The following is a 13,734-nucleotide window of genomic DNA, read 5'->3' as shown; positions in this document are numbered from 1 at the left end:
TGATCACTCCRAATCAAGCCAATTTAASYTTTCCAAAGCTGTTTATGGGACTTCAGAATACTGGTACTTAGCTTARTAAAAGAACWSTMWAKATGACCTTAAGAACWTTTAGATGGTCTTTAATTTGTGTTCAATATCTGGAAGTGTTTAGCTTTCACCTTCAATATATATTATATATTAAAAAAAATGAAGCTTGCTGTTTGAATCCCTGTCACTGCTGTCCACACAGCACGCTTAATGCTAGACCCTCCTTGGCACTGTGTGGGGGAAATGTTGAAAAGAGCTAGCACTGCATGCAGTGAGATTCCTCTTTCTAGCACTGCTCTTGCTTTGTCTTCCTTTCCTGCACTGGGCATCTTGCCCAGGCTCGTGTCAAACTCACATCATAAGCTCTACTCAAAGCCTGCATGTCAGGAGGTTTGTTTCTTTAATRGCTAGTCAATCATTCACACCTTGCTTTTTAATAAACATGTGCTAAAACTGCAAGGAGCTGTGTTTTGTTTGTTTGATTTGTGCCTCCGAAACTCTAATCTCTGGTGCAATCAGAACTGCGTATGTACCTCTTTCTGTAAAACTGAGCCCAGCTTGCCCCTGTTACTAAAGCATACATTTAAGGGCACAAGTTTCTTTTCCTTTTATTGAAACAGAGATGTCTTTCCTAGGGAAGAAAACAGCTTTCTTTCTGTTCTGTTTTAGATTATAGCCTAGCCCAGAAAGTTCAGGTCAGTTCTTSATTTCCCATTTTCTCTGRGARTTTCTYAGCAACMTGCAGAARGGTCAGTACTTCATGTGCAAGAAATGCACCAAGTGTGGAAGTTAGATCCCCCAGATGAAGGAAACCCAAGACTTTAAGGAGTCCTTCACAAATACATTAAAAAAATGGACTTTGGCCATTGCGTGGCAAGATTGGTGTAATCATTAACTCTTTGTCTTAGAGCAACAGTTTGGTTTCAGACAATTCAGTAGTAAGGTAAAATGTTCTACTATGAGTGGAAATGAAATTAATGAACCTGGTATCCATTAGGAGTATTGAGAACCAGATAAAGACTTTTCTAGTTTAAGACATCCTAAATAATATTTTGTGGATCCAGACACATGTTCTGATCTCAATGACTGCTCAGCTTCACCCTCAGTCCTCCAGAGCTTTAAGGATTCTCAGAGTTTTAAGCTTTAAGAACCAAAGGATGTGGGGCATAGAGTTTGTATTTCTTTTTACTTGTGGAATMAACCTAAGACGTGCTCACTTTCATGGAGTGCCTTTGCCTGCACGGCTGTGACGTGACATCAAGAACCCGAGCCCTGGGCATGTTTCAGGCAGCAGCAGCCAGGTGAGTGCACAAAGAGAAAACTGAAGTGGTGGGGCAAGGGGAGGCACCCCGAGCTTTTGTCAGGAAAAAGGAGCAGTGCTGTGAGTGGATACCCAGGCAGCAGGAAAGGGGCTGGGGAGAGAGGCTGTGTTTGGTTCTTAATGTGTGATACTCCCTGTGCTGGGACAAGAGAGGGAGCGAGGGTATGGTTACAGCTGTCTGCCAAGACCTACTGGTCCAGGGGGGACAGAGATGCTCTGTGGGGAGGAAGGAGAAACACATGGATGGAGTGTGAACAGAAGAAATAAGAGGAGGTAGGAAGAAGGATATTGGGGAGGCTGGGGGAGTAATCAGCCACCGACTGCAATAAACTGTTGTGAGTGGCTCTAAGTGCACATGAGAGTTCATGTGGGAAGATAGTGCAGGTCAAATAACCATGATTGTTTCACAAAAGCATGTCCTATAGAGCACAGATTGAAATTGAAGGCCATTTTCTTATACATCCTTTGGGGGCTTTTTACCTGGAAGCAGMTTCTCAGGTTTCGATTGGATACTACGTTAAAAGACATAAATGGTTCTTTAACACCAGATGTGATTCCAGGTTGTTTAACAGTTACAGAGAGAACGATTTACAGCACAAAGGTCAGTAGTGTTCATTTCTTTATTGACTTTAGAGCTGATCRTGACAAAAATAGAATTACGAGCGTTGATGGAGTCCCAGCCTAAGCGAACAACAGGCTAGATGAACTTTTACTCAGTTTGTGCTTTTCAGCACCACATCTGTTTAGCAGCATGGATAATAGTAACAGCATTTTAATTTTTTGGCTRATAGCAGTGGGGAAAAGCACTCTGGTTCCTTTCAAAACCATGCCAGCAAAGGACAGCGTTGCTGAAGGTTTAGTCACTTGCTTGTCTAGGGCTGGTGCAKGAAAGTAGGCAAACTGGAAAGCCGAGTATTGCACAGCTGAGAGCCCGAGTTCTCACGGCCACGCAAATCGATACTTCCTCCCCCTCCCGCCTCTCTCCAGCCAGGGCACTCGCGTTATGTGCCCTCCCAAGGAATTCCCCTTATTTAACAGTGCTTTGGGACCTTTCCTGTGAAAACTATTCTCCCTGTTGTTTCCAGCCTTACATTAGAGCTGTTACTGACCATAACTTCAGCTGAAACCAAGAGGAAATGAGTTGTCTCCGTGCTTGCTTCAGAGACAAGAGCGCTCGCAGAGAGACAGCAGCAATGAACAGGCAGAACTCTGCTCAAGAGCATGAGGTGATTCAGTTACAAGAAGAAAATGAGAAGGAAAGAGAGGCTGATCATAACAAGCCTCGAAATGCTCAGAGGAGAAAGGTAGGAATTCCACTTGCTCATTTGATCCTTCCTGTCGGGAAAAATGCTACACAGCAAGAGAAATGATGCAGGAAAATCTTGGAGGGGTGGTTTAATCTGTTGTTTGAGGGAGAGGGAAACAGGCTGAAAACCTGTTAAATGTGGTGGTTATTTTTCTTACTAATGAAGTGTTCATTAACAGTAACATTCAGTAACATGAGAGTGGGATTTTAAGCTTTAATTTAGGAATTGAAATTGTAATTGGTTCTCTGAGTTTTGCTTTCTCTTTTCATGTGCAGTCAGTGGGATTGGACTCAAAACCAGAAAGGTGAAAAGTTGAAACTGGTTTTAAAACCAGGCTTTCCTTCAGCACAAATTAACCAGGACACAGTATTGCCAAAACAAAAATAAGATGTCCTCTGGCAGCGCATGCTGGGTTCTCTTTATCTCCGAGTAATTTTCAGWTGCCAACCATTATGAATTTGTATTRATAGAATGCTCCATAGTTAAGTGAATGCTCCTCAATTAAGTGAATCCAGAAAGAGGTAGCTCCTAGTCCTTAGTTTAAAGCTACGGAACAGACTAGGAGTAACAGAGGAATAACATATTCACACGTGACTGCTGCACTATGAATTACACCAGTTATTCCGGGAATACTGGTGGCAGAGTAAGGATGTTTCCCGCTTTTCTGCAGGCGGGGCTGAGCCCGCCGGGAGCTGCGTGAGTCACAGAGCCCGTGCCTTCACCCGCTGGGGAGCGGCAGCGCTTCCTCGGGAGAGCCCCGCTCATCCCCGCTCATCCCTGCTCATCCCTGCTCGTTCCGTGACCGGCCAAAAACCACCCTCGTTCTCTTATGTCAGGGGTCACATTCTCTTATATCAGGGGTCATTTCTCCTCTGCTCCGCTAAGCTGAATCAGCTTGCTGCAGGATCACACACATTCCGAGAGGAGAGGGTGGAGGAGAGGCAGAGGTGAGCTAGACCTGCTCGGCTATCTTGAGAAACTTTACCCTTGAGTTCATCCTTCCCCGTTCCAGAACTGAGCCTTCATTTGAGCTCTGTTTCTGCTGATTCTGGCAGCTGCCTTCCCGTCCTGTAGAGACCGCCGGAAAGTTCAGGCGCTCTGCTTTCTTCTCAGGGGGCAGGTTAATCAGAGCTGCCCTGCCCATCGGGGACAGACTCTGCTGCTGCTGCCTCCCCCCGGCCTGTGGACAAAGTCCAGAAGGTGTTGGACTGGTTGTGCATCTCAGTGTTTTCTTGGCATCAAGCCAGTTTGCTATGTAGGATTAAGAATTATTTTTGTGCTAGTCTAAACAGTGTGCGATGGCACAGTCAAAACTTGGGGCTGTCTTGTCTGTCTGAACTGATGAGGCTGTGGCTGATTTCACAGTTGCACTCTAGGCAGTAATTACTGGCTTTTAAATTTTTTTCCAATACATAAYGATATGCTAGTGTTAAGTATTACATTGAAATTCATACTTCTAAAATATTTTTCTAAAAAGTAAAGTAAAAAAAGTAAATGTGATGACAGCTGAAAGCATGTTGTAAACGAAACCATATTCAGTGTTTGCGTTTCATTCTCCAGCAAAGCAAAGTTCTGTGTGCAGAGGTRTGTGCAGAGAGTGTTTCCCTTTTTCTGCCTTTTCTCCAAAGGAATGTCTTTTGTAAGATCTTTCCTTGTGTCTGTTTTCTCTCCCTGTTCCCCTGCCACCTACACAAAAGCTTTTAGCCAGCTGTTAAATTCAGTGAAAGCTGTTAAATTCAGATTCAGTTAAATTCAGTGAAAGCCTCTCTRTTATGCTGGCTTCTTAGAAAGTTCAAAAAGTAAAGGAAGGAAACCTGGATTAGTACCTCCAGCAGCTGGTTCCTGCCAATCTGCACATGTGTGGCCCAGACAAGCCACAGCACATTCTTGTCCTTACCTGGTACTGATGTCAGAAAGGACAACGAGTTTACCCCTGGCTCTGTGGTGGATGGAGAGGCAGGGGAGGAAGAATTTAAAGGGCAGCATGGTCTGCTTGTGAACTCAAGCCCTTCCTTCAGTCTTCTGATTCTTCTTGCTGTGGAACAAAATAGATAAAGTTTTCTGTGTTGCTGTCACCTAAGTTTGCTCCTTTTTCATGTGTTTTTTTTTGGGGGGGGCCTTTTTGTTTCGGTTTGTTTTGGGTTTTTTAGGGTTTGGCTTGTTGTTTTTTCTTTTTAGTTTTAATATTCATCCTGCTGGGTGAAGTCATTAAAAGACTCATTTCTGCCATGGTTTTCAATCCTATTAAAAATTATATTACAGCCAAGGTATTGTCCTTTCTCTCCCATATGAATGCACATGCATGTACAATTGCTTTAAGTTTTCTTATGACCTCATAGAACAGGTGAGATTTGCATTAAACTCTCTGTTAAATATATTCAATAGCCTTCAAGTTTCCAATTTTGTGAAGAAAAATTAAGACAGCTATAAAAGTCTTGATTACTTTATGGCAGATTTTATGCAATAGTGCCTATTGAATAGCACTGCCTTTGCTGTAGGTGCTGGCACCCAGGAGCTATGCAGATTGATATCATCAATGCTGCAGAGGTGAATGATTTTGAAAACACCTCCACAGACACCTTTTTGGTTGGGAGAGATGACAAACGTTAAAAGGAGAGCTTGTGGAATACTCAAATTTAATTCATGTAGTTAAAAAAAATAGAGCTAAGAAAACACCCTTGTAATACTTTAGCTCAATGGGGAATTCAGGAGCTGGAAATTCTGCACAAAGGGAATGATCTCTCTCTCTCTCTCTCTCAAGTGAATGCCCTTTGCCTTCTCTAGGTCTGCATTCCCTCTTGCAGCAGTARCCAAGGGTGAGAACCCCTGGTGTGGGGGTTTTGATTCTTAATGTGATAATAGAGACAAGMTTCAATATTTTTTCCTGCTTTATTTGATGAACCAACCTTCTCTTTATACCCAGGAGAGAGAGCACTGGGAATCATGCAGGAATGTAGTTTTCTGGAAGTGTAAACTATGGATGGTTATAACCACGATATTTCTAGTGATCTTCCTGGTTATTCTCATCAGCCTAATTCTTTATTCRAGTAAGTATCTCACTCTTGGTTACACTCATACAAACATGTATGTGGTACAGTCTAATAGAACTCAAATGCAACAGGAGCATATTTTAAACTTTCAGTGAAGTGCTGAAGGAATTGGGATACTGCAGGGATGATGTGTTCAGCAGTGGGTGGCAATGCTTTTATCAGGCAGTGAGCAGCTTCTATTAGGTGGCAATTCCAGTTTGTAGCTAAATGAGAAAATATTACAGGAAGATATTTGGGTCTGAGGATGGAAATTATGTTTATCATGTTGGAGCAAGTGCCATGGATGACTTAGACCCRGTGCTGTCATTGCCTGCCAGGCTCCCAGAGCAGATGACTTTTTGTAATGAGGGTGGRTGATTGACCTCCATGTGCTGTCAATTTTTTTCAGGTGGCTTGCACTTTCTTTCTGTCATTCCCAGTCACTCCTTACCTAGAAAACCTGGGAGAAAGCCACTCTTTTCACCCTGGAGAAAGCCAAGAGCGTTTTTATTCTTTTCAATTCTTCAGCTCACTGAAACTTTTTCCTTCCTTTTTTATCTCCTTTTGATTATTAGATGTTTACACAGATGAGGATGACTACTGGGATCCTGATGAACTACTAAATAGTGGAAATTTTCACAATTTTTCAGGAACATTGGAGTTAATGTGTGGCCTCCCACACTTTTTCTCCAAGGACATTACTAAGAGGGTAAGTGTTGTGGTTTTTGGCAAAGTTGATTCTGCTTAGAACATAGTTTCAGTGTTTTGCCTTTTAAGAAGTTTCTGTTTCTCTGTGTAGCAACTTAGTCATTTGCAAATACACAAAAAAGATGTGTTGTATTTTTTAAAGACTTGATGTAGAAGAAAAATAATTGTCTCTTCTTACGCATAAAAAAGAATCTGACTTTTTCCCYCTAAATTTGACCAGTTGTTAAGCCAGAGTCTTCACCTTTTTCATACAATCATTGAATATTTTAGGGAGGTCTGTGAAAGTCATCTCAGCACAACACAGGCTAAATATTCTCTCATGAGCACATGATTCCAGCCTGGGTTTATAGCTGTGATTTCTACTGAGCCAGCACAGCTCCAAGTAACAGCTGAAATGAGCTCAGGGTCCATGGCAGTGCTCGTTCAGACRCTGTGGGAGGGGAGCCTCAGTAGAGAGAGCCCTCCCTCTGTGAAGGAAGGGTTAGAAGAGCTTTTTTTGGTACTAATTAGATCCCAAACCTAACAGCATCAATTGCACATGGCAGCATGAGCACAGACTTTTARTTCACCCTGAATGCCTCCATTGTGTTAAGGTTATATAGCAATCACCCAAATACACAATTAACTTGTCTGTCAAATTTAAAGGGTCTCTGTACCTTTTCAAGGGCAGATATTTGCTGTTATTTGACCTTCAGCACCTGTTTTTATGCTCCTTAAAGCACCTTGTAAGAATGATTTGCTGTGGGATTTTTTTTGTGGGGAAAGAGAGATTGGAGAGAAGAAATATGTTTTGTTTTGTTTTTTTTTTCTCTCTCAGCTAACAGAGGTCTACAGCTCMTCTCCAGCTTTAGGACGTTACTTTAGGTCAGCTCAGGTGGTTTCTTTCAGGTAAGCAATTTCTGTCACCAAGGTTATCTGAAAATTACAGGCTTTTGATGAGACATACATGTGCCTATTTAAATATGTACAGTATTTAAATCTGTGAAGAATAGGTTGTTTGGGGGAAACTGATTGGAAAGTCGGTGAAAACTGGTTAAAGGATCCTCTGGTGTAAATGGTAAATGCTGCTAAAATTATATAGTGACAGGAACATATTRTTGTTGTGAAGTATCATCTCTGTTAATAAACATATTCAAAGAGATTTATTAAAAGGAAAATTAATTTCTGGAGACACTTAAGACTGACGTGGTTTAAATAATCTTAAATAAATAAAACAGGGTTCATGGGGAGGATGATTTTGTTCCCAAAAGAGATAAAAACAAGAGGAATATACATATCTCCTGCCATGGAGAAACAGCAGAGAGAAAAGGGAAGACACAAAGCTTCCCTAAGGCCTTCTGAACAAGAACTTTTCCAAAAGGAATGAGAAAGACAGGAGAAAATCAAGGCAAGTAGATTTGCAAAGTCCCAAGTTCTTTGAGATAGCAAGGACAGAGGAAAAGCCAACTTGGGATGTGGCATGGGGCACTGCTGAGGGCACTTTGCTCCCTTGCCCTGCCAGCCTTGGGCATGCCAGCTCTGTTCAGTGGTGAACTGGAGCTCCTTAGCCTAATGGGTGCTAATTTAATGGTTTAGACCACCAGGTACAAAGCTGTAGTTCTGCACATTTACTGATTAGCTGATAGCTCACTCTCTGATGGCTCTCTCTTGCTGCCTCCCTCCCTCTCTTTATTTCCTTTCATTTTCCTCCATTCAAGTATTTTTTGAAAATGTTTTGAATTCTGTGAGTACAAAAGGTAGCTGTTGAATTGTAATCAGGAGCTTTGCTGTAGAGCACAAAAAATGGAATCTCCAGAGAGTGTCTCCAGTTCAGGGGTTTGTGAACACTCCAGAGCTGAGTCAGGAGCACAGCTGGGTGACCCCAGGTACTGCTAGCAGGAAAACAAACATTCCTGCAGGTTCCAGGCTGAGCTGTGCATAGGATTTTGTAAATGCTCTGATCAGTAGCTTCTTGTGAAGCACCAGTGCTGGAAACTGCACTCCATTAGGACACACGTCCAATCACCCTTTGTGCATTTGAAAACGTCTCTGGCTGGCTTCAAGTGTGTATACAGCTTTCAGAGCTGTTYTGAGAAGGGAAGGGGAGGCAGAAACTGGAATCTTTGGCAGTTTTCTTTCATTAAGCTTTTCTTGAGAAAATGTTTTTTAAAAAATCCATGCCAACATTGATACAAAAAGTCAATTTTCTAAAAAAAAATAAAGTATCCTCTTGAAACTTAGAGGCATTCATCCTTAACTTTGTTTTTCAGTAATGAAAGCTCCACTGTAATTTATCAGCTAGTGTTTTCTGTACCACCATCAACAGAGGGATTTATGGAAAACACTATGAACCCAGATTTTATAAGGAATATTTTACGTCAAAATATTTATGATGAAGATACTCTGGATCCTGGGACAGCTGAATGTGACAGGTTAAAGCTTGACCCGACTTCTCTCACATGTAAGTGCTGTAYACTAAAGAAACTGTTTCTTCACAAGGAGCAGAAATATTTATGGGAAAGGAGGAAAATCTTTCTAGAAAGATGTTGAGATTAATTCATAAATATATTTTGCATAACAGTTAAGAACATTTTTAATAGTTTTCAGGAAGTTTTGRTATGCTTAACTTAAAACCTGGGACTCACTGTCCTCTGATGAGAACGGGAACAGTGATGAGACTGRTTAGCCATGGACTCCAAACAGACTTTTCTGATCTGATACTGCATTTTATCTAAACAAAAAAATTCTCATATGTGTATGTACCATAATGGGTAGACAAGTAATTGAAAATATTTCTCCTTATTGTATGTTCAGTTTTGAATGCTAACAAAACAAATTTTAATGCAAGGGATGAAAAAGATTCCTAATTTTTGTCTTTCAATAGCTTTTTTTTGAAGATTTATTATGCACAGAGATACATTTTAAAGGAACCAAATGTTCATTCTTGCAGGTTTTCTGGGCAGTGATTCCAATGCATTTATATTTCCTGATAGAAATGTCTGTATAAAATGAACTCCCAGGAGCTTTGAAGTCACACTGAAAACAATGCATGGGGCTGCCTCCCCCCACCCCYAATTTACTGAGCCATACCTTTGTGCTTTTAGAATGATCTTAGGCTAACAATTCAGYATTGCAGGGTATGTAAGGTTTGCAATTAACTGGTATTGATTTTTCTTGGGACTCTTATCAAACGACTAGAGATCAGCAAGTCGTGAGTTCCAATTTTTAGAAGCATTTTGTTCCTTATATATTGACAGCATTCATRGAAAAAGTAGTGTAAAAGAGACAGGAAAGAATATGTTGAAATAATTAATTAAAGTTTCATWTTGATATTAATATTGTACTGCTTTCACTTTCAGAGAAATGATGGGAAGATTCCTCGTCTTCATCACATCCAGAAAAGATGGGATTCCCCATCTATTAATCCCAGGGCAGAGATTCATTAGGTAGAAACACTTCTAAAATTGTTGCCCTATAAATACTGCCTGTGATGCAATATTGYAAATGGAAGATGTGGTATATTTATGACAATGTTGTACAGCTATGACACCACTACCACCTCCTTTATTTTTGTTCTGGTATCTCAATAATCCATTTCAGCCTTGAGAAAATCATGTACTTGATGCATGCTCTGTTTTGTCTTGCCTTAGGATTAAATCTGAATGCTCTCCACAAGCTTTAAAAGCAGTCTTGCACATGGYTCCTTTCTTCTTCTCTTGGCTTATCCAAAATTATCTGCGCAGCTTCATCCTTAATGCTCACTTCCACCCATACTCACGTCTGTTATATTTTTCCCTCCTAACTTCATATGCCCYGTTTCTTTGTTGCTCCTTCCTGGTAAAACAACCTGAAAATCTATATATATCTATATATATCTATATGTGTGTGTGTGTCTTTGTGTAGAGATATATATATATGTATAAACATGTATATATGTGTATATATGTATATAGATAGTAATGTGTATATATGTATATATATAGTATGTGTGTGTATATATGTATATATATATATTTGTATTCTTTAATGACATGCAAGACCTTTGCACTAGCTTCTTAAGAAAGCTTCAACTCTCTTACTTTCCTTATTCTTCCTACAGTCTCCCTGGATAAGGTGCTCTTTGCTCTATTTTTCTCTTCTTCAATATGAAATACAAAAGAAGGAAGAAACAGCATGAAGAGATACATCTTGTTCACTAACACACCTGAATGTCACARGAATCTTTCAGGGGTCGAATTAGCAGTGTGCTTGAATAATTAGCTACTGCTGCTAGKGAATAGACAGATACTTGACCCATACTCATAAATCTGAAGACTAGTCCATACCCTTAATTTATATATATTATTAATAATTATATTACAATTATATCTATCTCCTGCCCAGTACTGGGAACAACAATGAACAGATCTAAGATATTTGCCTTAATAAGGYAGTAAATAGTAAATTGTTGATGAGAGACCAAATGAGATGAATCAGTGCTAAGAGGAAGGTGCTGAAGAGGACCATGTAGGCAAGCGTGGCTGTGATATAAAAATTAAGCATTAACTTTATACAGAATTGAATGTATTCACTACCATGTTAGTGAAGKATATCTTGTCATTTATATATTGCCTTATAAATGTTAGTACTGTTGGACAGACACATTTGTTTTAACAAACATTTTGTATTGTAAGATATGTCAGAAAATTGTTTTTCTCTTTTTCTAAAGTTACTAGTTTATTTAATGAGTAATCTGACAATATTATTGCACATTAAATTATTTATTTTTTACTCTTAAWGTGACTGGTTTTGTTCCTTAGCAGCTCCAGTCTTTCAGCTGTTTGAATTGGAAAATAATCATTGAAATTCCAAATGCTGAACTGTAAGAAGCATCTGACAAAGCTGAACACTCAAACACAGAGTTGTTGAATATGTTTAAACTGACCTTGGGAAACATTCTGGACCAAATCAGTRGTTTGCATGACTCACATATTTGTGGCTAATTCTGATCCTCTCTTGGTTTGTTAGCTATAGCATTGATTTTACGAACCATAATTTCTCTTCCTGTAATATTCTATGCAGCATGCAGGTAGAAGGGATATTCCTTTTGATTCTCACACTGGGGAAGGATAAATTTCATGCTTGTATGGCTTGTCCCAAAAGCAGCAGGCTTTGAAAGTACCAGCAGTGAAGAGATGAGTTGCTGTTGAGATGCTGCTCAGTCTTACTACTCTTACCCAGACACCTGATCCTTTCCTTGAATGCTTCTTTATCTCAATTCTAGAAAGTGAAAAATAATGTAATGATAAGACTTCCTTATGGTGATATCCATATGAGTGTTTAGAGTTGAGAGGAAAAATGGAGTCAAGCATTCTTTTTYTTCCATCCATCTACTCTACTTCCATACCTTTACCCCAGCATTTCCCTGGAAAGGAGGTGGAGCTGTAGTAAGATGTGATATTCAACAGAAAATGCCCAACTTTACAGACTGCATCCCGTCAGGTTTTGAACTCTCATTGAAGGAAGTGTCCAAAAAAAAAAAAAAGTGGCTTTTGTTTATGTATCTGTGAGATAAATTGATCATGTAAAAGAAAATAAAAAAAGTTAATTAATTATGACCAAATCCACTAGGGATACGGCAGTGTGAAAACACATTATTACATCAAGTTAGGTATTTTTTGTGAACAATTAATTTTAATAGAAGGAATGAGGATAAATAACTGAGACAACCAAGACACTGTTAAAAAGTGACTTGTGGAGTGTACAATCAGCCCTTTAAAATCCCACAGCAATGTGATCTGTGTAGGCTCAGCAGCCAGTAGACTCAGCTACTTGTCACAGCAGTGGTACCCGGGACATCTGCACAGTGCTCGGACATCCCCAGTGTGAAAATGGCAGGTGGGCRCTGCACCACGAAACCAGAGCTGCAGCAGTGATCACATACAAGGAAAACTTAAAATCAGAAAAACTCTTCAACATTTTCTTCCATACTGTTTTGTTACAAAAAYGGAGGGACTGAAAAAACATGCTTATGCAAGAACACAGGCACATGATCACTTTACGAGCTCTGGCAAACGGCTGAATACTTGTTTTCAGTCCTTTGCACATGTCCAGAAATGCTGCTTGCAGAGGGATGATGGGCTGTGAGGAGTGATAGTGTAGCATTGCAGAAAGCCAAACTGGAGAGTCCAGCAGGAATGAGCTGGAAGCATTGTGTCATGGAAAGCAACACCTGGACTTCTGCTGAGAGGTAGTTACCACCTGGGCACCATCAGTGTTCAACTAGCTGCTCAGTGGGTGTAATATTTCTTTTTATCCCTTTCTTAATTTTTTTTTTTTTTAATTCAAATCCAACTTCCTTAAGACTTCACACTAAGATAAGTAGTATTACATTAGAAGGGGGAGGGGGGAATTTGAGAAATGAGTTATTTATAAAAATTTTGCAKTGTATAATGGTATGAATCAAGCAGGTCAGAGAAATTTTGGGCAAGAGTAAGTGCATCTAACACAAAGTTTATGCTTTCATTTAAAACATGAAACATTCCTCAAACAAACAGAAAAACCATTATTATTGCATTTTTGAGATTTATGGCAGTATTTCTTTAAGACCCCTTAAAAAAATTTTAAAAGTCCAGAAAAATGTGCAGCCTCAGCTCCTTCAAATATTGTAGCTCCTGATTTATTATACAGGAACACTGCCTTATGATGGCAGTTGCTGCTGATTCCGCCTGGTTTAATTGCCAAGTCCTGTAGCTGGTCTGTGTTTCTTTCTCCGATCACCAGTTCATGGACAGGTTTGTCTCACACTAAAGCACTGGATGAAGCCTAATGAGCGAGCTGGGTAACAAGAGAGAGTGTTTGTTTGAAGTCCTGACAGCAGAGGTAGGATGGTTATCGTGGCTGCACACACTCAGGCAAGAGAGTGCCTCCTAATTTACCAGGACATCATCATATTCGCCAGGCTCTTCAGGGCTGGACAMATCTGCCTTCCCCTTGGGCACACTGACAAGTGCATATTCTGTCAGATTGTTGCTGTCAATCACAGAGACTTCATGTTTTACATCGTGGCTGACAGTCGAGTACCACAGTTCAGCAGAATTCATCGAATCTCTTTTGGCAACGCGTTCCTGAGGAGGGAAATGGGGGACAGAAAGAGCAAAGCTTCAACGTGATTATACCTTGAAGAAGTTTGGACACGTGAGCAGATCTGGTATAGCCTATGCACTCCAGCAGCACTGCTGACACAAACACAGAGCACTGAGAAAAATGTAAATCCACAACAAATGCACAGTCATTCCCCAGTTGTGCAGACTGTGGCTGCACATCTGGAGAGCCCAAAGAGCCCTGCTCAGTGGTGATGACCCCGAGAGAGCGCAGTACAAAT

At 40.3% G+C, this 13,734-nt stretch overlaps 1 protein-coding gene across 2 annotated transcripts; it reads left to right on the top strand.

Moving 5' to 3' along the window:
• Positions 1-949: 949 nt before the first annotated feature.
• Positions 950-11,135, top strand: CUNH3orf52 (chromosome unknown C3orf52 homolog). 2 transcript variants are annotated; one of them, XM_057371827.1, is made up of 7 exons: positions 950-1,328; positions 2,434-2,652; positions 5,579-5,702; positions 6,260-6,393; positions 7,210-7,280; positions 8,642-8,832; positions 9,731-11,135. In XM_057371827.1, coding segments are annotated over exons 2-7 (690 nt in total). In that variant the 5' UTR covers positions 950-1,328; positions 2,434-2,484; the 3' UTR covers positions 9,733-11,135. The 2 variants fall into 2 exon arrangements, 1 of the variants encoding a protein (XP_057227810.1); XR_008965716.1 differs by lacking the exon at positions 950-1,328 and having other exon boundaries at positions 2,142-2,652; positions 9,731-9,817; positions 10,471-11,134.
• The last annotated feature ends 2,599 nt before the right edge of the window (positions 11,136-13,734 follow it).

Source organism: Malurus melanocephalus, unplaced genomic scaffold (genome assembly GCF_030028575.1).
Source record: "Malurus melanocephalus ecotype Western Australia unplaced genomic scaffold, MMel_1.1 scaffold_159, whole genome shotgun sequence".
Lineage (NCBI taxonomy): Eukaryota > Metazoa > Chordata > Aves > Passeriformes > Maluridae > Malurus > Malurus melanocephalus.
This window is presented reverse-complemented; position numbering and strand designations above follow the sequence as displayed.